The sequence below is a fragment of the Enhydra lutris genome, unplaced genomic scaffold (assembly GCF_002288905.1).
Source record: "Enhydra lutris kenyoni isolate GAN:26980312 unplaced genomic scaffold, ASM228890v2 scaffoldscaffold15, whole genome shotgun sequence".
Taxonomy (NCBI): Eukaryota; Metazoa; Chordata; class Mammalia; order Carnivora; family Mustelidae; genus Enhydra; species Enhydra lutris.
The window spans coordinates 51,285,260-51,310,545 of NW_019154099.1; the positions used below are offsets into that span (position 1 = coordinate 51,285,260).

Below are 25,286 nucleotides of genomic sequence, written 5' to 3' on the forward strand. Positions count from 1 at the left end.
TCTGAAACCCCATCAATTGCAAGAAGCACCAATGATTGACTGTCATATTGGATGGAATATGTAAGGGACATGTGTGAGGTAGGTCAGTTATAACTCCGAGTTATAGCCTGATAATTGAAATGCTAGGAAACATGCAAAAATGTATTTCTAAATCAAGGAAACCTGCTTCAGAATAAAAAAAAAGGGACTTCATAAACATTTCATTTACTGTCTTGAGTATATACTTTTAAAGCATCTAAGTCGATTTTTTACCCATTTTAAGAGATATATTGTCATGCTTAAAACCTGCAAAACAGTAATTTTACTTCAAAGAATACACGTGTTCTCTGCATTTTTCCTGTTAATTCAGTATTATACACAGTAAGGGAATTTAATGATCACCGATACTCATTGTCTTGCTTGCACTTCATAGATAGCAAAGAATTTCAGAGTTAGATGTGGTCTTATAAACCATCTCATCTAACTTCACCTCCCAATGTGACGTTTAAGAGACCTGAACAATATCCCCCGGGGGTCCTCACCCAGTCTGTTTCAACATCTCCAACTCCCAGTGCCCACACTAGCTAATGGGCAATTCAGTTAGAAAACGCTTTTCCGTAATTACCTGAAATCACATTCTCTGCAACTTAATCCAGTGACCTTGAACTCTCTCTTATACCGAATTATACAAAATGTAGGTTTTCTTTAAGTGTTTCTACCTCTTGTCTGGCTTTCTGCTCTACCGTACCAGCAGAAAATAGGAATTATCATGCAAATGAATTTAATATATTCCTAGAGCAATATATAACAGCAAAGTAGATGCAAAGTGTTATTTTATGTGTTTTGCACATGTATCGCTTACTTACAAACATGTCTGACTTAGCTTCCCTCCCAACAGCATGGTTTATGTAAAATATTCTACAGGTAGCTCTCACTTTCAATTTTCCATTTGACACAAATAGCTTCTGTTGATACACAACAGGATGCACTTTACAATAAAAAGGTCAATGTCTTAAAGTTGTAAACATTTACTTTTCACATGCCTGGGTTAATGACCCAAACATAATGAACCTCTATCTTCTGAGTGTTTTTGAATAGTGAAGGCTATTTGGACACAGTGGGGCTTATCATTTTCATTATTTCCTATCAAAATCCAAGAGTAAAGGTAAGACCCCGCCATGGTCACATGTAAGGTGCACATGGTGTCTTTTCCCCTGTCCTACTAATGGGGGCTTGAAACTTGGATGCCACCGGATTAAATTTCTGGCAGTCCTCTGCTGCCCCCAGCTGGTCAAGCTAAGACCTGACAAAGTCTTTCCTCTGAAACTAAGACAAAACAAAAAATGCAGGTGGTATATATAGGGAGGGGGCCCTCTTCCTATTTTTTTTCTTTTCTAAAATAAATTCTCAAATAAATTTTAGATTCCAGCATCCTGCAAATCTCTCACATGCTGGATTTATGTCATATTGGTTGGTCCAACAGAAGGTACTGTATTCATTGTTCAAGAGGACTTTTTTAATAAAGACATATATGACTACAAATTTCCCATAAAATACCTCGGTACCGGTGTAAAGAAATCACGTATGTATACATACATATATATACTCACACATATACACATGTATACATACAGTATGTCCTGCCTTCTCTGTGGCTTCTGGGCACACGGACAATCTGGAGCTCAAAAAGGCTGAAGCCACCCAGATACATCATCAGACTTAGAGACATAAATGGAGACCGAGTTCCAGGAGAAGATGCAAGGACTGTGAGACACCAGAACCAATTTGGGATGAGCAGACAGGAGGAGGCTAAAAGAAATCAGCTACACACTGTTTCTCGGGAAGGCAGAAGGAGAAACGCTGATTGAGGATGGTGTCACTGAAAACTGACTAGAGCAAAAACTCCAGGATGAAAGAGGAGAGAGGCAGGAAGGACAGGCTCTCTGCGGGTAGCCGGAAGAGAGAATGGGAGTCAACCATGTTCGCAATATGCTGCTTGGCTGCAAAACACAGCCAGCTGTCTCTCTCCTCCAGTTCAAGCCACCATCGCAAAATCTGTTTGCAGCGGGAGGAGCGGCTGTCTGTCTTGGTGGATTAAGGTTATACACTCATGTGTTGATCACTCATTTCACTTTTGTTTATTTTCTATTTCCTACATGATTATCTTTGGAGTGGGGGACTCGGTCTACTGATTTTCTTTTTTAAGTGCTTTAAAGTTTAGGTATTTATTCTAACTATCAGAGAGGTAATGCCTGTGTTATAAACTGTCTGGGCAGGGGCAGTGTGGCAAGTCCTGCAGAACCATGAGAATTTAATTTCTGTTTGCTTAATAGGAAATGAAAACTAAAAACAACAAAACTTCTTTTGTTTGTGTCAACCCCTTGCCTGCAGAACTAGAAGAAGCCCTAACAGACAAGATGTGGACAAATCCAGTATTGGAGCCCGAGATGTGTCATGAACGTACATTCGTGTGTGGCAGGCAAATGTCATACTGATCTAAATTAAGCTTAGAATTTTATAAAGAGGGTCTATACCCATTAGGTTGAACGTTGGGGTGGAAGAGTAGACAGCTGCTGTATTTTGATGCCTCAGCCTTCTTACTCGGAACTATTATCATTTTAAAGCATTTGGGATTATTGTCTTTACTCCCAGCCTATATAAAGAAAGAGGTAGGAAGATCAGAGTGAGTGGAATTCTTATGATTAGAAATGATGAGAAGATATTAATAGCTACACATTAAAGGCATCACTTGGCATGAGAACAAGTAATTGTATATGTAAAACAGTAACTAGCTATGTTATGCTTGGAGAAAAGATGAAACAATTCAGAGAACACAACACTAATAGAAATGGTACCTATTATAAATGACAGCATTTGTTTTTAAAATGCTGCATGGCTGATATCTTTTAGGTTTCCTGTTTTGAGAAAACTTTTAAGGAGATGTAACACTTAAGTTTCTAGAAACAGTACATGATGTCATATCTCCTCTGGTGATACGAAAAAAAGTAAATTAAAAACATGCTCCCACTTTTTGGTAGAATCTCTACTGTGAAGTTAGAAAGCCCCAAAGTTAGGAAGGCAAGATGAACAAAAAGGTCTCGGTTTGCAAGTGAAGCGGCCTCATAAGCAGACTTCAACCTGATTAAATCTTACCATTGTCTACAGAAATTCCAAGCACACTTGATATCTTTCTCACACTGAAAACACAGAAAAAGTCACTTTGTTATTGGCTTTTCCACACCCTCACAAATTGAATCATGGGCTTTATGTTTTCACAGCAGTTTAAGGAGTAACATACATTCAAAGCTGGAATGTCAGAATGTGGACACTTGATCAATTACACGCATGGCGTCGGAAAAACGAAAGGAACCTGTCCCAGATGTCCCCAGGACTCGCGCACGGAAAATCCAAATATTCAATCAAAGGTATCAGAGAATGTTTGGCTGTCAAAATGTTTGCGTTAAAAATACTGAAGGGAGGGGGTTGGGACAAAGGGTCCAGGCTTTTAGGTCTGGCGCCGTAGCTGACCACGTTCCACATTGTGTCACTCTCCTCCAAAGAAGGAAATTTCGCCATGAGCTCTTCATCCCACTTGCTCTGAGCTGGAAGAAAAGTCCGGTTGGTGATGTGGTATGGTGCGGCCTGGGGCTCTCCCCTCTGAGATGTCACATGAGATGGCTGGCTGTTACGATGGTACGTCATGGGACTTACTGTGGTTAAAAGTGAGAGAGTTATCCAGGCTGCCCAGCTGCTGCATTCTGGCATGCATCATTCCTGTTCTGTTACGGGAAACAGGCAATGTCTGAGATTTTCGATCATGAACTATGGGTCCCAACCCCTCCTGGTTCCTGCAACATGAGTGAAATGGGATAGAAGCAAAAGTTAGACTTGTTACACCGCAGCGAGACGAGCGGGGTTAGTGAGGCCAGGACACAGCACAAGGGGACCGGCCACACGCCGACCAGAGCAGCGTGGCCTGAGACGCACACACAGGCGGCAGCTCTTAACTGAGTTCATAGCAAAGCACCTGATGATGACAAAGCAAAAAGTAAGCTACAGCAGGGAACTTCCCAGTTTGGGGATGGACTTTAGAGATGCTGCTTTTTAAAAGTCAGAGCATCAGTCCGACGTGGCGCTAAAGGTTAGCGTTCGGACAACTGCCAAACACCATGAATATTTTCAGATTATACACGTTATTAAAGAGCAAAAAAAAAAATTTTTTTTTAAAGAAAACAATGCATTGGAAGAAACAGAGAACAAACATGCAATGAGAGGGATTATATGAGGCTGTTTTAACACCTTTATTCTTACCCAGGCAGGAAGGAGAGCCACACACTTTGTTAAACTTGTCAGCAGTCAAGTAAAGGAAATAGAAAAGTGATCTGGGTTAGCAATCAAACAGCTAACTTCCTACTGTGTACCATCACCAGAGCAGATGAAAAATGAGACCCGTGCTGGAATGACACCTGTGCCCCGGCCCGTAGCCAACCGTCTCCCTCATTGTGTTACTGTGTGGAGGAGAACAGGAGTTCTAGAACATGCACGGACTGTCAACGGGCAACATGCTGCTGGGCGACTTCAGAGGGACACAATGAGAAGACGCAGTATTCCTCAGCCGGGGCTGCCACGGAGGGCACACACCGACAGCGTTCAGACTCCGCTCGGGATCTTTGTCACGTGGAGCAGAAACCACAGGAATTTTCTATGAAGCAGGGCACATCTTTCCACAACACACCTAACAAGCAACACCACCTTCCACTCCTGCCCTCCTATGCCCATCCGTTTTTAGGATAGCCCAAGAAAGCACACTTTAACATGCAAATATATACAGGCTGCTTATAAAGTCGGAAGTTTTTTTTTTAATTAAATTTATAGCCATTAAAAAAAAAATAAATTCACAGTTAGACAAGACCCAATTCTAAAATATTTTGTTGGGCAGAAACCTTCAGCTTCCCACATGCACCATGTTCAGCTCTGTGGCACGTCACCCTAATTTGCACAACGCTCTCCAAATGCCATCTTGTGCTGTGGGTGACAGTTACGGCGAGAAGGCTGGGAAGCTTGCCGGGCACAGTGCCTTCTGGTTACAAATATACCACATCCCCATGTCCACGGGGCAGAGTCAAAGGGAGTAAAGTCCGGCTGCAAGGTGTTACCGTATAAGGTCACCTTGTATATACTTGCATTGGTACTCAAAAGTGCAAATGTATAATTGACTGTTACGATAAAAAATAACAGTTAAAATGAGAGCACTTCAAGTGCCACCATGTTTCAGTTAAAAATAAATACGAATAGGATGAAAGTGTAAAATATACTCTCTAAATTTACTCTTTAAAAAAAAAACCCACAAACTCTTATTGAACATGAAACACAATTCTGCAAATGTCTCAAATATCCCAAGAAAAGAACAGTTAACATAAAAAGTAAAAATCTCCACATTCAAATAATCTTAAAAATCTCTCTCCTGTTTCATTGCTGTAAAACAGAATTATAGAGGAAAAAACTCAATCACTACTGAATTTTAAAGTTGTTCTAAAATATAAATGTGTTTACTTATAAATAAACAATAACAATGGAAATATAGGATACTTAGACCAACCCTGTAAATACATTATCACGGGACACACAACACGGACAAAACAGATACAGACGCGCTGAGCAGCCACAGAGCAGGAGTGGGAACGTGGTAAGGACAAGATGTGCTCTGAAGAAATGCCTCCAAGAAAGAGAGGCTTGGGTGCCCCTCGCAATGAGGTTCCGGCTCCCCTCGAACTCAGCATGGATCTGAGAGTATGTTGTGGGGCAGGGCCGTGAGGATGTATGAAACTCAATCAAGAGTTCCGGTCAGATAAGAGCAGGGCATGGACAGCTTATCTAGACTGAGGAGAAAAGGCTCCGTTGCAGAGACGGTTTTTAAGGAAATTTGAACAAATCTGAGATGGACTGAAAGCATTCTTTCATGAAGAAGAAAGGAAAAATGGTTATGTGAGAAATTATTATCTTTGTAGCTGGGAGAAGGAATGGTAAAAAGTGACCTTTGAAAGTCAAACAGGGGAAGCAAAACCACTGGAGGAGGAGAAAAGAGTGAGAAGACACACCTGGGGGAGCTGGGAGAAGAGAAAGCGGACGGGAAGGAACAGAACACAGGGGCGTATTTGGAAGGAAGCACACCAGTGAAGCAGCAGGCCACGGAGGGCAATCCTTCCAAGGGATATGCAAGAGGCAAAATGAGACAGAAGGAGTGTGGGAATGCAGGCGAAAGATGCCATCAGATTTGACGGTAGCAGTCCAAAGACATCGCGGCTGTTTATGAGAATTCCAACTGCCAATCATCACGGATGACAATGTCCACACATTCAGAGCCAAGTAATACAGAGAATGATACACATTCAAGCCAAACCCCTACAGTACCTGGCTATATATCGCTTCCCCATGTACTGGAACTGGTGTAAGCAGACTCTGCAGACAGGATGAAATGTTATTAGGGAAACAGGAAAATAAAATGGTTTCCAATACATTGCTTTATTTCAACCCATCAGCAACAACACATTCAATAAACTCTTACATCTACCAGTAGCCTCTTACTTCTGGTATTCAGAAATTCTTAGGAGGGTCTTTCTCACCCAGAGAAAATCACTAACCTAGAGGGGAGGTACCATGCTGGGCTGTCGGTACTGTGCTGGCCAGTGAAGCCACTGGGAGGCCTGGGACAAACGGGACTGCCCCTTGACTCAGTCTGCCTCAGCACAGGCACTGGGGAAAGCACAGGGCTGGGGCACTCTCCCAGCTGCTTATTTGTCCTCATTCAATCCGGAAAAGGAGCTCCCTCTTTTGGCTTTTCTAAATGGACTGGTCCCTTACAGACATCAAATGTCTAATTTTTGGGTTGGTTTTAAAGACAATTTAAAGACAATGTTGATTTTTTTAAAAAATCATGTATTTAATAAGAAGTTGTTACAATAATGTCCAGTAAGTTCTTCTGGTGCGGAATCTCATCCATCTCTCCCACTTGTAACTTAGCGGAGAGAATGATCATGACTAGGAACCAAGACCGTAATTCAAAATGCAAAAAGCTCTGATCACAGGTTTTTGCCTGAGTTTAGGAAAATATATTTGACAGCAAAATCATGACCCCAATTACCAGATATAAAGCATTTACAGTTATAATTTATCCAGTTGTTATGAACAATCATAGTACTGTAGAAATAATAATGTGTTTGATTGTGGGGTGTCCAAGACCTTGCTGGGATGTTACAGAACATATTCTCTATGTAAATTTTCTAAAAATCTAAAAAAATCTAAAAATTTTTGGATTTGGAAAATCATTTGGCCCCAGCGATTTTTTTTTTTAAAGTAGGTTCCGTGCCCAGGGTGGAGCCCAATGCAGGGCTTGAACTCATAACCCTGAGATCAAGACCTGAGCTGAGATCAAGAGTTGGATGTTTAACTGACTGGGCCACCCAGGTGCCCCTGGCCCTAGCAAATTTTACAGGGGATTGTGGATTCGTGGTGGTTTTTTTTTTTTTAAAGCAAAGAGCTTAAAGGAATGATTGAAGAGTTACAAGTAGGTAATATAGATAAAATGTAAGATTTCACTTACATTTAAAAATTATAGCTATTTTTGTCTCAGTATTTATATCTGTTTAAGCTACATTAGACTCACCTTTGAAACATAGCATTCACCCAATTCAGCTAATAAATTGTGTCATTTTATTCAGATAGTTTGTACACATAAGCAGTTAGCTCTCATCTATAACAACCACATATCTAATAATTTAGGGTTGGTCACTGGCCACTGAGTCATGTGCTCCCGAGAGCAAGTGTTGGGGTCAGGTCCAGGAGAAAGAGCTTAAAAACGGTGGATGTGAATATACTACATTCCTAGTTCAACCCCATAGCATTGTTCACACTTCTTTTTTTTTTTTTTTTTAAAGATTTTTTATTTATTTATTTGACAGAGAGATCACAAGCAGGCAGAGAGGCAGGCAGAGAGAGAGGAGGAAGCAGGCTCCCCTAGACAGCAGAGAGTCCGATGCGGGGCTCGATCCCAGGACTCTGAGATCATGACCTGAGCCGAAGGCAGCGGCTTAACCCACTGAGCCACCCAGGCGCCCCTTGTTCACACTTCTTAATTAGCCAAGAAAAATCAAGAGGCAGAGAGCAAAGCAAAACTACTCACTCAGATATTGTAAAAAAATCCATAAGTTCAGACGTTGAAGCCTTGTTCCAATATGTAAACAAAGCATCTAGAAAGTAAACATTAATTTGGTCAGAATCATGATGTGCATTATACACAGCAGGGGATGGGGAAAAGATTTTGGAGAATAAACCCTCAAACCCTTTTATAGCTGATCAAAGAACCAACCATAGTGACCAGTCTTTATTGGTAACAGACACAATGTGCATATTCAATTTCAAGAAGCTGCATTTGAACACCTGAACTTTAATTTCATCATGCACCACCTAACACTAGATAGTACAATTTTAACTTACATATAATGTGCTCTTAAGTGGCTCAGAGATTTCAGAGAATATAAGTAGGCAAATAATCTCAAGTTAAGCTCTCTCTCTGCCTCATACAGAATCGCTCTCCAGGAAGGAATCTGTTGAAAATTCTTGCATGTACCTAAGTCCTCTCTTCTTAACACACACATGCAGAAATGGATGCGTACATACTGCACACACTGTTTTTCCTTTGAGTTTTATTTCAGTAATATAGCTTGCATCTCTTCCAATCTTCTCCAAGATGCCTGATACTCCTCTCCATGAATGCGGTATAACCGAGTTAGCCAGTCCCTTACTGACAGACATTTACTTGTTTTCCCCCCTAATGCTCTGCTCCATTAAATTATGCTTTGAAGACTATCCTTTTATATGGATGTTTGCACACTTGTCCAACTACATCTATAGGACAAATATTCTCAGAAGTGAAACAGCCACGTCAAATGTTATGGACAGATATTGCCAAATAGTCTTCCAAACAGGCAATGTATGCAACTTCCTGTTTCCCAGCGTGATGATGTGGTGCTGTCTCCAAGAGGAAGTCACCCGCACATCTGCTCTGTGTCAAGATGACCGGCCATATTTTCAGTAAAGGCAAATCCTACAAGTCCATTTACAGGAATCATTCTGTGTGTGTGACCCTTAACCTTTTAGACTTGCCCAAGAGTGCTACCACCAGATAGTTAAACATTTTTGCGTTCTTTTATTTTATACTGAGGTTGAAAACCCGGTGAAGAGATTTCTCTCAGAGAGAAATTCCACTGAATTCGAGGGCCTGAGGAGAGTGAGAGCAGTCTGCAGTGATGCCAATGGCTCATGAAGGTGCTCGGCCATGGACACTTCACTGCACGCTTGTCCAGAATGGTGAGGGGCAGGGGAAGCCATGAGCGCTACATGGAGAATCTGTTATGAGTGAGCACTGTGCTAGGTAGTCTCACGATTGCACACTTGTCATATCTTAATTGCCACCATGATCAGAGACAGTGTTCTAATTTATAGATAAGCTAATAAAGGCTCAGAGAAATCAAGCAATTCTCCCCATCATCAGGCTAAAGAATCATGGTGGAATGGGGACTTCAATCAAGTACACCTGATTTTAAAAGCCACGTTTAGTTTATTAGACCAGTAACATGGGTGGGTCAGTAGGCTTCCATCTTTCAGGAATTCTGAGTTTAGATTCCAGAGGAACAGACTCGGGTTACTTGAGACTGGCCATCCTCATGGGGTGAGCACCCAAGGAGCCGAGTGAGTATGAGAGGACCTCTCCGGGCCAACTTGCAGACATCTGTGGTCACCCTAGCACGAATCAGACAGAGCCGGCTGACCAGCCAAGGAGCACCAAGCTGCCTTTCCTTGCTCTTGGCTATTGGCTGAGGCTGAGGTTACTGACCTGGGGGGTTGGGGGGGAAGACAATTAACCTCTATGAGTGAGGGAGGGGCCCAAGCATAGAAGGTGCTCCTTGAATGTGGGAAAAGGGAAAGAGTAGCTACACAGTTACACAGTTGACTTTGGTTGTCTGTCCGCTAAACTACTCTGAAGGCATTTTCTCTCCCACCCCATACCATACACAAGAATCAAGTCCAGGTAAATACTAAGATTTAAATGTGAAAATTTGAGTAATACTATTTTAAAGAGGATAAAGAAGGGTATCTTCATGACTCTGGGGATAGGTGAAGACTTTTTAAACATGACACACACAAAAATTCAAATTATAAAAGGAAGGAAATTGATACCTTGAAGGTAATTTTTTTTTTTTTTTAAAAGAGAGGCTCTAAAACTGTTTTGAAGAGGTTACTGCATTTTTAAATCGTGTGCATGGCCTTCCAAAGGGCTGCCTTTAAAGGATAACTTTAACTAGGATGCAAAATTTCTGGAATATTGGTCTCTAAAAAGGTAGTTATGTTCTAGTTATAGATCTTATTTATTATTTGAAACTTAAAATATTTTAAGGAAAACTTTCAGCAAAGGAAAAACAGAATTACAAAGCTGGCTAAAACTTACCACCATGATGTAAAGTTCAGAACTTTTGATATTAAGGGCAGAATTCCAACTTTATAACCCTAATACCTGAGTAAGTGCCCAGTGCTTTGCTATCTGGTCATCATTCAAGGAAAGTTATTTTCTGTTGGTTGTGTTTTGAAAAGCTACTTTAAAGTAACAAATTGACAGAATAAAAAAATAACCGAGTCCTGAAGCATTTTGGGGACAGGTACGTGGTTCCTACCATCTGGGTACTAAGGTCTGGCTATTAAGGCTGCAAAAATGGAAGCTTAATACAAAAGAAACATTCTTCTCAGGCAGATATGGAAGCTTAATATAAAAGAAACATTATTCTCACAGAAATGCCTTCCACTGGATGTTTAAGGCCTATACTGACTGCCACTACACAAAGGCAGCACGAGAGGCCTTCAGCATTTTGTTTTCAGAAGACTTTGCCTTGACTCAGTACACTTCACAGGACATTTTCTGATATGTTGCAGCAAGTCAGACAAGATTTCTGATCAAGGAAGAAACAAGACATTGTACCATGGCATGATTTCAAATGATTGCTTATATCACAAAACTGGGGTTGAAGTGTCTTATCATGGATGTTTACATGCTTTATTCTATTAAAAAATGTGATTGTCAAACCCTTTATGAGAAACTTAATCTACTAGGATATCACTAACTCCATCAGAAAACTAAAATATCATATCTCACTTCCAGTTAAAGCCAGGAATGTCACACATACCCTAAATGGAAGAGATGCTCAGATCCCCCAACATTACATATTCCAATTCAAGAGCCTGACTAATAAAATTATGCAAGTTGCCAGTAACTTTGTTTGGACAAGTGAAATTGTTTTTTTAGAGAAAAAAAAAAATCAAAGGCTACCTCATTTATCAGCTTCTGTCTTCTTGGATTATGATGGTAGGTCTGAGTTTAATAAAAAAAAAATTTTTTTTTAATGGCCTATGAACATTTTAGAACTCACTTTTTAGAACAATTAGTAAAAACCCTTTTTCCAAATTAAGACTTTTATTTCTGCTACATTTAGTAAATTAACATGTATTTCAAATGAGGAAGAAAAGCTTTTTAAGCCCTTCTATCCTTTCAAGCAATTGCAAGTTTTAAAAAAGAAACCAAATACTGAAACAAAGTAAAACAGACATCTTCACTTTCACCTACCATCAGACATGCTTTTTAAGATGTAGAGGAAACACATCAGCAGGCTCTTAATCTCGGACTGGTCAAGTTTGTCACAACGAACCACAGAATTTCCCAAAGTGCCACTTTGTTGGTGCTAAAAAAAGGAAATACAGGTGATTTTTTTTTAATCCATTATTCCAGGTAAAACAAAATTAGGTTCATTTTTCTCCCTTGGAAGAAAGATTCTTAGAACTGAGTCAAATCACGCAAACTGGAAGGTGTAACTCATGGGTCGACAAACCACAGGCACACCTTCACCAAATACACACACGAGCGCCTAGTCCACAGAAGCTCTGTTGGCTTCCTTCGCTTGCTATCCTAAGAGACAAGCCAGCAGGCACAGACCTTTCAAACTGGGTAACCACAGCTGGAGCTATCAGCTCAGTTCTAAAATGCCAAGTACGATCTCATGCAAAAAAGGGATGTGGGCTAGGATCAAAGAGAAATGATGAGTCGGAAGACACTGCAGAACTGACCATATCCTCAGAAGAAGGCCAGTGTCTGAAAGAGGAAATAAAATCCACGCTCCTGTTGTGTGCCCCACAAAAGCCTGCGGTGGAGTCCCTGTCATTCAGCTGACATCGTGGGGCACCACTGGGGGGAAAACGACAGGCGGGTACCCAACAGGAACAGAAAGGGACACCTCAGCAGAGCTTGTTCAAAGACCCTAAACCGATGAGACCATTCCCTCAGCGGCTTAGTTCAACACCACAAACTTCAGAAAGTGCAGGGCGCAGGGTGAGAGCAGTTTTGCCACTAGACAGCACGTTTACATGTTCAAGGGGTTCAAATTAAAAAAAAAAAAAAAAAAAGTACAAGAACAAGAATCTCATCTCCTGATTAAAAAAGTCACGGGAGATTTTGAAATCGTCAAAGTTGTATTGCCAATTGAAAAGCAGGATTTTTTATGTTTTTGGCAAATACCAAGGCAGAAAGACCAATTAAAAAAAAAATTTTTCATTCAAGGTATTGGGGGCAGCAACTGAAAAAAGTATATGATAAACAGGTTTAATTAATAATATACATGAGTTTTTTATTATAGAAGAAATACAGGTGCAGTTAGTGGCAAAACCATAGGGTGGAATGCATCATTTTGCCCACCCACTTCGCCAGGGCTGCTGGGAGAACCCAGAGCTTCTTGCACTGGGAGGGAAGGTGTAGCATGCAAAGTTTCCTCTGGCAAAGGTGGGATTGTTAGAAGGGAAAAGTCCACAGTGACCCGGTTTTTCCTGGCTGACTGGCAGCTCTCTTCCTCCTCTCCAGCACTGCGTATGACGCAAGCAGAATGCCTCCTGAGCAGCTTCTCGCTCTACGTATGAAGGCAAGTCACGGTCAAGGGGAAAGTTCAACACGTCGTGACACACACCCACACGCAAACGCCCCCACCTCTACCAAAACCGCACGGAAGGATAATCGTGTCACTGTCAGCCACAGAAAGGCAGGTACGATGACCAACCTGCCGCGAAGGACATTCTGCACGTTTCGGAGAGCTAGAAATACATCCCTAAGTGGTTCACCTGTTGATTGGTATGTGTGCTTGCCTTGAACTTGAAGCAACTCAGGAAAACAGTGGCCAAGGCAACACTAATCTATCATTGTTCCAGGTTTAAATTCAAGCTTTAGCCATTCCCACAAAGCTCCAAATACTCTGACCCTTGATTATTTCAAGAAAAAAATGTTAAATATAAGGAGGATGTGTTGCGTTGGAGGTACCAGTGTGAGCTGGTTTCAAATAAAGTCTCATCCCTGAATCACCTAGATGATCAATTAATCTTTCTGGAGCAAGCTCTGGACCCAACACCCATTTGCATGGATAACTGTATACATGGTATTCTCTGGCGTACAGACGATGGGGATTCTAAATGAGGGGCATTTTGATGTCCCTACCTGTCCCACCTGCCCAAACTATTTGCTCAAGGTCCTCCACTGTAAACACTGCCCTGATGGAAAATCTTGGAAACAAGAATGGGGGAGATTTCAGGAAATGGGCCCCATCCTTAGACAATACTCTGATCATAACTCTGATAATAACTCCAGGTTAACTGAGTTATTTAAAAAAAAAAAAATAGTTACCCTTAACGAACAACAGAACACGAAGCACAGTTTACTTTAGGCTAACTCCATTAGTTGCAAGAAACACTTAAGTTGTATGAAAAGAAATTACCTTATCCAGGGAATTGCTTTTCTCACTATTCCTTTCTGGAAGGCTATTTCCCGAATCTGTGCTTATGAGGGATCCTCTTGAATCAGCATTTCTCACACTATTGATGTTCGGAGTTGACGTTGTATATGGAGAAGCTAAACAGAAATCAAGCGAAGACCAAAGACTTGGTGAGATACGACAAAATGAAGATCCGTACGGAACTTTAAGGGAAATTCTTCTATGGCACTTGTTTTTGTTGTTGTTAAGAAATGGGCTCAAGAGTTTCACTCAACCACCTCGCCTTTAAAGAAGGGCCATAATCCGAAACATTCAGACACAACCGTGAATTCACTTATGTGAGGCCACCTTAGATTTCTCAGACGAAAGGAACACACACCGTTTCAGAATGCGATAAAGATGTTAAAAATTAAAAAGATAAATCCACCTACAACTATCAAATCAAAAAATGAAACCCTGCAATGAGCCACAGTATTCAAACTGTATGCTAAGGTGCCCTAGGAAACTCACGGGGCCTCTCGGGACATTTTACATTTTCAAGAAAAACACGATGGTGCTTAACATTTGCCAAAACTGCAGTTTCAATGTGAGATCATGCTATGTTCCTCTCGATGATGTCGTATCTTTGTGAAGCTAGGTCTTTGGGGGCTGCTATGATAAAAAGCAGGTACTGGGTGAAAATCACTGTGGAACGGGAAATGAAGACGGTGGTGAGAAATCAGATTCCAAACGAGCCGCTGGGCAATGCCTAACAGGTGCACACATCCCATTGGTAATGGGTGTGGTTATTAAAAATAATTTTTCTTTAAATTTATGTGTATTTTTCTCGAATGCCGATGAAGTTGTTCAGATAGATGAACTTCCTAGGTTATGTGGCTCCAAGTACCTAATAAACAGAACTGTTGGTTGTTTACTCTGGCCTGGAGACTCAATGAACAAATTACTGTGACCATAAGTGTGCTGTGAACGGAAAATGCTTGCGAATCTCTGCTACAAAGAGTTACGAGCAGAAAAGAAACTTAAAAATAAAATGTGTGACATCTGTGAAAAAGCAGCACTGTAAGTCAGGAATCAGCCCCCACCTCAGAACTATGGAAATTTTTTTTTTTTAATAAGGTTTATTTATTTATTTGACAGAGATCACAAGTAGGTGGAGAGGAAGGCAAGAGAGAGAGGGGGGGAAGCAGGCTCCCCACTGAGCAGAGAGCCCCATGCGGGGCTGGATCCCAGGACCCTGAGATCATGACCTGAGCTAAAGGCAGAGACTCAACCCACTGAGCCACCCAGGCGCCCCAGAACTATGGAATTTTTTAAAGTAAAAGTAGTAGACTGACTTCCTGCTTCGGTAAGATTTCAGTATATTACATGATTTAAAACGACCATCAAACTTGTACCTTCCATGCTGAACCACAAGGCTTGCCTCCAGCTGAAAGGCCGGGCTGGCTGTGCACGCTGTCTGAAGCGTCTTTGGTGCTGGGCTCCAGCAAGCTGGAAGCAGGGCCTCCCACACCCACACGGAAGACGCCATTCCCCAACACCTCAGAACAGGCCACCATTTTCATATGTCAGGATGCAAATCAGCTGCCATGGACTGAGACATTTCTTTTCTCTTTAAAAGATTATTTATTTACTTACTTACTTATTCATTTAGTGTGTTGTGGGGAGGGGCAGAGGGAGACAAAGAATCCCAAGCAGAAGCCCCCCTTGCTGAGCACAGACCCCCATGTGGGGCTTGATCTCAACACCCGGAGATCACGTCCTGACCCAAAATCAAGAGCTGGATGATCAACCCACTGAGCCACCCACGCACCCCTGAAACACTTCTAAGATAATCCCTCCCTCCACCTAACACTCAGGTTTATCCACCACCACCATCCCTGAAACTGAATCAGCATATTAAAATTAAGAAAAGAAGCATGAGGGGAATTTGAAAATGGAAGTGATGGCTGGAACGTGTAAACCACTGGCCCCAGGATGCCTCCCTCATTCCAGAAGAGAAACTGTGTGATGGATTGTCATGGGGAACAGGTAAAAACCTATGAAAAAACTATGAGCCTCTTTCTATACTTAGAGAAAAAACACACTTTATGACCAAAGTATAATTATAGTCCTCCTAATATAACCAGACTTCATATTTAATGTAAAACATAATGATCATGAAAAAGAGGTCCTCAGTGAAGTAAAATTAGACCTTAAATTGACAGGGTTTTAGGCTCAGTTCCAGAAATAGAATTCTAATCTAAGGCAAACAGATGGAAATGCAGTAAATCAAAATCAACATGTTTAGTAGAACTGGGTTCCCATTGTGTGTGTGTGTGTGTGTGTGTGTGTGTGTTTGTACTTAATGTCTCAGGCCAGTGCATTTTAAAAATCTTAAACAACATTTAAGTAAAATGAAAAGAAGTTCAGTTCACCTCTGTCTTCTTTGTATAGACAACCCAATGCAAAATACTGAGCAGGTGGAAAAGAGAATCCTGGGCTTAAGAATGTGTGCTTTTTAAAAAAACAAACAGAATCTTGGAGTAGATTTATCTAGGCAGCAAATCAGTTCTAGAAATCTTCATGCACCATGTTCCAAAAGCATTTAAAAACAATGCTGAAGGTACGTTCTAAGAAAACGAGATTTCTACTAAATAGAGATGCAAGGAGAAAGTCTGCTCTTGAAGGATAAGCACCAGGACTCAAGTTAACTGGAAACTCCTCAGTGAATAAAAGAAGAGTTGCTCAAGCTACCAGAAAACTAGCAAACCCAACTCAAAGGTGGGGGCTTTTCTGGAAGGCATTCCTAAAAGGGAACAAGGATTTAAGTCTTTCAATGGGGGTAGGAGAGAAAAAGCTGGAGAATAGACAAGGTCTGTTAGGGTGAATTCCTATGGAAAGTGGATTCAGATCTTGAAATTTAAGAGAGCGAAAAGGGATTAAATCAGTCTCAGATACTTTTCATAACTTCGTCACGAACACAGAGCAACTGAAGGTCATTAATGCCATTCGAGTCTCGGTAATGATACCCAGCAGCTCATCTTTACATTCTCAAGGCAACCCACACCCTGACAAGGTGATGCAGAATTGGAAAATAAAGTCAGAGTCAAAGTATTGCCTCGTTCTAGTTTGATCATTTCCAGAGTCTTGAATCCTACAGAGTACTAGTGAGGGAGTTAGGATTTCTACACATTCCTGGGCCCCAAGAGTCATGAAATTGGCTACTGAGAGTAGCATATCACTGAAATGCGTAACACTGAAGAATTGTGCTTGTTATAATGGCAGTCAGATACAGTCACCATGCCGGGCACTGTGCACATTGTATGAGCTTTCCACTCCTTGCCCTGACTCTGTTTTGGAGATGTGGACACTGAGGGTGACGAGAAGAGACACGCTGCTCAGGGCAGTCAGTAACTGATGGAGTCTGGATCCCAAACCACCTCTGTCTGACCTTAAAGCCAGTGTTGTGAGCTCTGAGCTCTGCAGACAATATCTTCCCATGAGAGTCCCTTTCCCGCCCTGGAGCAGTGGCTGGGTGTGTGGGCAGAGCAGGGCAAAGAGGACAGGATGAGGGCCCCAGGAGAAAGGCAAATACAACCACCACAAGCCAGTCTCTGCTCTGAGCATTCTGCACGCATTAACTCACTTAACCTTTACGATATCTAATGAGACTACCACGGCTTTGAAAAAATATATGTAAGCATAAGTATGATTAAAGACTGGTACTGTAGGATAAATCTGGACACTGGTGTGAGGTTTCTGATTCTACATTCTGCTCACTTTCATCACCTACGTGAAACAGCACCTCGACATCAAGAAAAACAAGGAGGTAAGGACTCAATCAGAATAAATAATACTCCTGCAAATTAAAAGGCTAAGAGCCCTTTATTCTGCCCCGTGACCTAAGTCCACCCACTGGGTGTCCCAAGCACTTGGCATAGCCAGACGCTTCATTTATTCGAAATGTAGTAAAAGACAGAAATAAAGACAGAATAAATCTGTGAGTATTTGTGACAATTCTGTGAAGACACGTCTACTTTCTTTTTGTACCACTATCTTTATGAAGCAGTTGGCACAAGTGCTCAATTAGTCAGAATATTAATAAGTACATTTCTCAGGCATTTTCTTCCAAGCATTACTCAATCTGAATCTTGATTTTTGCCATCTGTTTTCTTCCCCATGGGGGTTGCTCTTACATTATGTCAGAGAGAAAAATATTCTAGGGAAGAAGATTTTAGAAAACCGATTTCAGAACTGTACTCCTGCCACAGACCACCATCTCCTCAGCAATTACTCGATCACATTTCATCAAAATCACCATCAGCACAAGTAAATCCTACCCACATCCCCCCACATGCTCCTGCAAAGACATTCCTTTTCTAAAAACTCCTTTCCTGAAAATCCAATTTGGACGTTTAAAATGAAAAATTAATGTGAGCATAACAAAAAGCAAACAGCACAAACGCGTGATTAGGTGTATGGAATCTTCAATGCATGAGAATTTGGGGGGGGGGTGTCTATATTTCAGGGTCGAGTCGAGGGTTTCCATCATTAAATATGAAAAGCAGGAAAAGACCGTGCAAGGCAGAAGCGCAGGCTCCGAGGGCCTCCTGTGAGAGTCGGCGTGGCTCCCACGCTGCGAGAGGGAGGCAGCGCAGAATCGGAGCAGAGGGAGGAGAGTGGAGCGCCGAGCCTTACCGATGCCAGAGATGGCTCCGAAGAGGTCTTTGTGCAGGCTGTTGTCCAGCACGAGGCCAGGCTTCTGCGGCGTCACCAGCGGGTTCGTGGCTGGCAGCGAGTCCTCCTTCATGGTCTGTCCAAGAGGAGAGAGAGAAGAGATAACCGAAGATGACTTTCAAAGAGTCAGCAGCTGTCCTTGGAAGGGTCGGGGAGGTGCGGGCACAGGACCCAAGAGCCTGGCCGGTCAGATGTGCTGCATGGGGGATGCGGGAGCTCAGCGAGCAGGACAGAGGGCCTGGGTCGGGGAGTGGACAGGGTGCAAGTGTGTGGGCAGAGCACTCTGGGTCCATAAAGTCACTGTCTGTTGCCCCAGAAGGTCTAGCATGTTCCCCTTCCACAGCGCAGATGTCCAACATTTCCTCAGACTGTTTTTTCCCTCAGACAGAGCCTCCCATGCTCTTTCTAAATGGAACACTGGTTTTTCTCTCACATCAGAAATCCTCCCAAATGAGCAGCAGTGACTTACAACAGCAGCACGGAAAAGCTGTCCAAGCTTGCAGCTTCGTGTGCACTCTCAGGCAGTGGAGAAATTGTTAATTTTGAAGTTCTGTCATAAAAGGGGCTTTTCTTTGGTGATTTTCTCAGGATTGAAGATGTACAAAGAGGTAGCATTATACCCTGAATTCTTTAGTCAGATCAGAAAAGCAGACAGGTTCAGAGAGCACACTTGTGAAATACAATGTTGTATGGGGTGAGATGAGTGTCCTTCAGAACTACAAAACACATTCTACACATAAGGCGCTTCTCAGTGTGACATTATTTAGGACATGTATTCAGAGGTGGAGAGATAGCATTAAAAAACAGGACAATGCATCCCTGTGGGGCCAAAGGGACAGAAACACAACATGAAAATTTCCCAAGTGCATGCAACAATCATGGTGTGGAAAGACTAACAACCGAGCTCATTCGTGGGTCCAGAACAAAAGGGAAAAAAGGAAATTACTACACTGGTAGCACGTGTGCAAATGAATGGCCGATGGTCTCCACCCCAAACATATTGAGATCATTTCTGGGATCATCCTTCAGGCAACTTAATTTCCAATATATCTTCCAGTGACTACATGAAGATGATATAAATTATAGTGGTCAGTTTCTGAAAGTGGGGCCATACGTCAATCCTGTTGGCCTCCCTGACATCAAGTCTGACTTTCTAATTTTACAGACACAGAGAAACTTTAGCCCAATGATGTGGATCTTCCAAGGCTGAGTAGCATGTTACCATGAGAACGAGCTGGCATTGAGCTCTCAGAGTCCACAGGTTAAAACTACGCTTTCCTTTTTAACCTCCTCTCCCTGTAAATTTTTGCTGAATTCAGAGATGGTCCTTATGTCTTACAAGGTATGGTCCAACAGAAAAGGATGGTTTTAATAATGATATTTATCCCAAGAGTTGAAGGTTTACTGATTGGCCCCATCTTAGCCAGAAATGCGATTAATCAAGAGTACTATGGATTATTATGGTTTTAGTGGCAAAAGAAACATACAAACAAAAAAGGATGGGTGTGTCCTGGGTTAAATAGTATCCCCCCTCCCAATTCATGTCCACTGAGAACCTCAAAATGTGACCTTATTTGGAAATGGGATCTTTGGAGATGTGATTAAGACAGAAGGCAAAATAAAGTCCTCCTGGATTAGGAGCCCTGCATCCAATCACCGGTGTTCTTCTAAGAAACGGAGACGACTTCAGAGATGATACAGACACACATGAGGAAGAAGGCCGCGTAAAGACAGAGGCCAAGATTGTCATGATGCGGCCACGAGCCAAAGAATCAAGGATCTGGGGCAAGCACTGGAAGCTAGGAGAGAGGCACGGGACAAACTTTGCACACAGAGCCTCCAGAAGGAACCAACCCTGTGGATACCTTGACTGTGGACTTCTGTCCTCCCTACTACAAGAGAATGAACATCTGTTGGTTTTGGCCACCCCGTTTGTGTTGCTCGGTGACAGCAGCCTCAGGAAACACATGCAGGCTGCGGCCAGGTGTGTATGCTTACGTACACTGCCGGGGTTCACGGGGAAGGGCGACACGTCCCTCACGTTGATCCGCTGGACATTCTCAATCAGCAGACCGAACAGAGGCAGGTAGAGAGTGGCTATCCTTGCTTGATGACTCTGAAACAAACCCACATGGCCAAGTTTATCCCATGGCTCTGAGCCTTTAATGATGGACTGAGTGGGCACTGGGCCAACTCCTGTATTTGGATCCTTCCTATAAAGACGACTATTAGCGGGCACCTGGGTGGCTATCAGTTGAGGGTCTGCTTTCAGCTCAGGTCATGATCCCAGGGTCCTGGGATCGAGCCCCGAGTCAGGCTCAGTGGGGAGCCTGCTTCTCCCTCTCCCTGTGCTGCTCCCCTGCTTTTGTCTCTCTCTTTCTGACAAAAAAGTAAATAAATAAATACTGCTACTAGATTTTAGTGTGTAAACAGAGAAGATTCTCGGTGCTGCTACCACTAAATTTTCTGAAGGTTACCTTCTTTACATTACTTAAAATAAAGGACATTTATCAATCCATATTTCCTTCCATTGGAGTCCACTCACCCTCGAAGCATATCTGTCATCAAAAGAATGCTTTATCAGCAGGTTCTTGAGCACGCTGATGGCAATCAGCCGGACCTCCCTAAACTCCTGAAGGGCGGTCCCCACCTCCCTCAGTAACAGTCCCACCAAGAAGTGGTTTCTGCAGAACTCGTCTGTTAATGAATAGTCAAGCTGGAGATCTGAAATGAGGATAGAAACCACTTTAGTTACAGAGGCCATCACGTACTTTGAATAAAACAAAAGCCAAAACCACCCTCTGCATTCAGCCCACCCTGTGCGTCCAGAGATGATTAGACTTAGCTTCAAGTGTAATTCAAAGGTCAATTATCTAAAATATTGCTCCACGTCTTACCACATCAGACTCTTAAATTTAAATACAGATAACTGCACCAGATTTTGATTTTAGAAGACACAACATCTTGCATAAATATTAAGTTAGTGAATAGTTTTAGTACCAATTTTTAGAATATACAACAACATGCTACATTACAAATGAAATTACGTTATTGACAAGAAGGTAAAAAATAAAGTTACTAAAAAAATAAAGTTACTGCCTAACTGACACTCTAGAGAAGTAATCTGTACATAACAAGCATGTAATTAACAAAGAATAGATATACATGGTCTATTAAAATTTTCTTTACTACTTGAGTTCATTAATCCCTTTCCTGGTCATGAAAGGCTATACATTCCCATTAAAACCCAACGTGCTTAAAATGAACAAGTTAGCATATAACCTCTATTCTGCTGTCCCTGAATGAAGAACTTACTTAACACAATTTAAGAAAATATACTCAATACTTCTGCACCTCTAAAAGCAAGTTAAAAAAACGAACATAAACTAACACTGAAATACTGAAAGCACCACACTAAACCAGTAAATTATCAGCAAGCTGAACGATCAAATGGAAAGCTCTTCCAGAGAACAGCTTGAAGGAAACACAAAATCTACTGAAGGAGGGAAAGTAAAAGCAGCTACGCATCCCTCCAAAGCTGAAATATGCCTGTCAGTAAGCCGTGGCTGGGATCTGAAGTCATACTGAATCCATCAATAGAGGAAAATCTGCAGATGCCTTCTTTGACTTTGATTCCCCATTAGTTACTTCCCAACCTTCCCAAAATACTGCCCCAAGTCCTATGCAGAAGCAAGGGAAAATATTCATCCTTCCAGAATAATCATGTTCACTGAATGGTTTTTTAAACTTTCTTTACCCTAAGGACAGCGCACAGCTTGAATTCACACAAAACCCTTAGGAAGATACCGTCGGTTTAACTGTGAATGCGCGTGCATGCAGAGAAGGGGGAACGGGAAGAAGGGAGAGGAGGGAATGCTACAAACATGGACTCCTATCAGTGCCATAAGGACATTATCCGTAGGTCACCCACAGTCACCTGCCGAGGGCAGGCCCCCTTGGCACCAAATACCCTGACGGTCGACTGAGAGCATGTATGAGTCTCCTGGGCACCTGAAGGATTTCATGTCCCTCCGTTCTGCAGGACAAACAACAGGGCCCTAGAGAGTGTAGGGCAAGGCGGGCATCAGCTCACATTCGCTGCCCAGCCACGGGGTATAAAGGACAACCCCCGGTACCCTGACAGGAGGAAGGAAGAGGGTCACGGTCTCCAAGTACAGGTGGGTTAGTGACTGCAAGGTGAGGGGAGTGAGACAAGGTTTAGAGCGCTGCTGGGGTCCTGGGAGGGGGCAGGAGGAGACGCGGCAGGCTCCATGGAAGAGGCGCAGATTCTCTGGGGAGGAAGGGGACGATTCCCCCAGAGGGGTGCTGTGTGAGGCGGAGGAGAGTCAGGGGTGGGCACGCCATGACGGAGATGCTGGGAGCCGGAAGGGATGTCTGAAGTGTGGGCAACAGTGGGGAGTAAGACGAGGCAGGTGGGATTCAGGATGCCAAATACCCAGTCATTCCCTCGACCCAGGATGCTCAATCCCTAGCTTTCATCTCATTATCACCCCCAAGTTACCTTGGCAGTGAGGCTTTTCCTGGCTACCCTCTCCCACGTGCCCTGCTGCTCATATCATACCCCTACTTGCCCCACTTTAGTTTTCTCTCCCCAGACCTCATCGCTAACACTGCACAGACTTCACTCAGGGAAAACAGCCTGGGATTTTCATCCTTGTCGTCCACAACCGCCTCCCAAAGTCCCGTGTGCCCAGACTCAGTTGGTGCCAGGTAAATAGGTGTTGAACGCACGAATGCCAACTCCAGGGCCCCAATCCCCCTTCTGGCTCCTTAAAAGGCAGTCCAAGTGGCTCCTGAAGAAAGACATTTGTGTCTCTGAACCAATGCTTCTGTGTGTTTCTCTCTGAATTTCAGAGGCCGTTGATTTAGGGTGTCATTAATAGTTTGGTGGCGTCCTTCTGCTTTTTCTATCAGTATAAATAATCAATCCCCGTGTACGCACACAGCACTAACCTCGGTAGTATTACCTGACAGACCCAACACACTAATTTGATTCGTATGACTTAGTGAAGACAAGGAAATCTCTACGCGTTTACTCTCTTCAAACTTTAAGATACGGAACAGTTAAAGACTCAACATGCAAACATAAAATGCACGTGAAAAGCCGTGTTGCTTGTGATTAGGTTACTGCCACCACTATAGACAAGGACCATGAAAATGGTGGAATAATACATTTTTGGAGTAAAGGAGGGCATTCTGTTTGTTGTGCCTTTTAAAGGGATATCCTAGAGGACATAGAGATCCCAGGAGCAAAACCCAGCTCCCTCCCAAGGGTGTTAACAGCAGTATCTTAGCTACAGTGAGAATAAATTCACTGGTTTATCGCGAATTTAAAAACGAATCTGAGTATATGGCAAGTGCCTAAACAAAGAGCATATGTAAGCATTTCAGCAATGACTTGCATTCTTTTTCTTTTAAAGGAGGAAAATGCAAGAAAGCAAGCATCACACCCCACACCTACCTACAGGAGTGTCATTTGACTCCACAGTTGGTGAAAGAAAAGCTAATTCATAAGAAAAAAGGAAAAGTGAAACAAATAAAAATAAACTACAGTAAGTAAAATGGATTTCTATTTAAGCAAAGGAATTTTTCAATGAAAAAGAGTCACACTGACATGACCTGTAGTCTAGTAAGTTTGCTGACAAGTTAAGTTCCTATACCACATTTTAGCAGTAGTTTTTTACATGAAAATTTAACAAGAAAAAAATGAATTCATCAACAAAAAAATCAGAAAATTCTAATGTCATATCTCAATCAATTCTCTTTTATTAAAAATGAATGGCTTTTTGTGAAAAGACCCAAATTGACATATGTGAAGATAGATTACCTTGGTATCTCTGAATTCTGCCTTTCCCAAATGGCATCGGTAAATTCAAAGGTATATAATGTTCGTGATTGCACACCACACGGAGAAATTCAAACTTGTATTCAAAGAGGGTCTGCAGGAAACGACAGTTAGTGAAAGTTAAATGCCTCACTGACTATTTTATACAGCATCCTAAAAACCTATTAGAAATCATACAACCAGTTGTTAGCGTCGACCCTCCTACAACTGCATGTTCTGTACTACGTCAGATTTTCAGAATGGCTGTAGGCACTTGTTTGAAAACTGGAAACACATTTCATCAAACAATGTCCTCCACTGACTCTTAGAACATTTATTATTTATGTTCCTCCTACTTCAAAAAGAATTTCAGGCAGCTTGTAATTATAGACACAGACTTAATACAATAAAAAAAAATGAGTAAGGCAGAGCTTTAAAATAGACACGCTAGGGAGGAGATAGATAATTCTATCAGAGAAAGCCTACACGGTTACTTCTATCTCCATGTTAAATAAACCATGATTCGCAACACATTTACTTTTAATTTTGTAGTTGAGAAATCTTCTCAGTTATTTATGAGAAAATCAGTTAGTATGCTTATTTTACATTCAGAACTACTGTATCCCTAATGTCTTACACATTAACCCAAGTACTAGCAAGTATCTCCAAAAGAGGGGACAAGAATGCCTCTGGGATAGAAAGAAACCGTGACATGAGCCCGGAGAAACAGACGGGTTTCTGGATGTCAATCAGGAAGACAAAAACCAGTGTGCAACACACACGCTACCTTCGGGTCCCCAGGAGCAAAGCAGCTGATGTAGTTGTTGATCTGCTTAAAGACAAACCCCCTGTCCATGAAGGTGAAACATCTCTGCAGAGAAACAAGCCACAAA

The 25,286-nt window shown here is 42.2% G+C and overlaps 1 protein-coding gene across 11 annotated transcripts in view; it reads right to left on the reverse strand.

Annotated features, from left to right (window-relative positions):
* LOC111147102 (dedicator of cytokinesis 9) overlaps positions 1-25,286 on the reverse strand; it is a 277,848-nt gene that overhangs the window by 47,242 nt on the left and 205,320 nt on the right. For 4 of the 11 annotated variants that reach the window (XM_022502989.1, XM_022502987.1, XM_022502991.1 and 1 more), the window contains exons 29-38: positions 25,181-25,264; positions 24,397-24,508; positions 21,094-21,272; positions 20,551-20,664; positions 18,510-18,624; positions 13,836-13,969; positions 11,651-11,765; positions 8,159-8,225; positions 6,391-6,438; positions 3,691-3,827 (exon numbers count right to left, since the gene is read on the reverse strand). In XM_022502989.1, the coding sequence (XP_022358697.1) occupies positions 3,691-3,827; positions 6,391-6,438; positions 8,159-8,225; positions 11,651-11,765; positions 13,836-13,969; positions 18,510-18,624; positions 20,551-20,664; positions 21,094-21,272; positions 24,397-24,508; positions 25,181-25,264 (1,105 nt within the window). The other 7 variants (XM_022502995.1, XM_022502993.1, XM_022502988.1 and 4 more) reach the window with 5 other exon arrangements.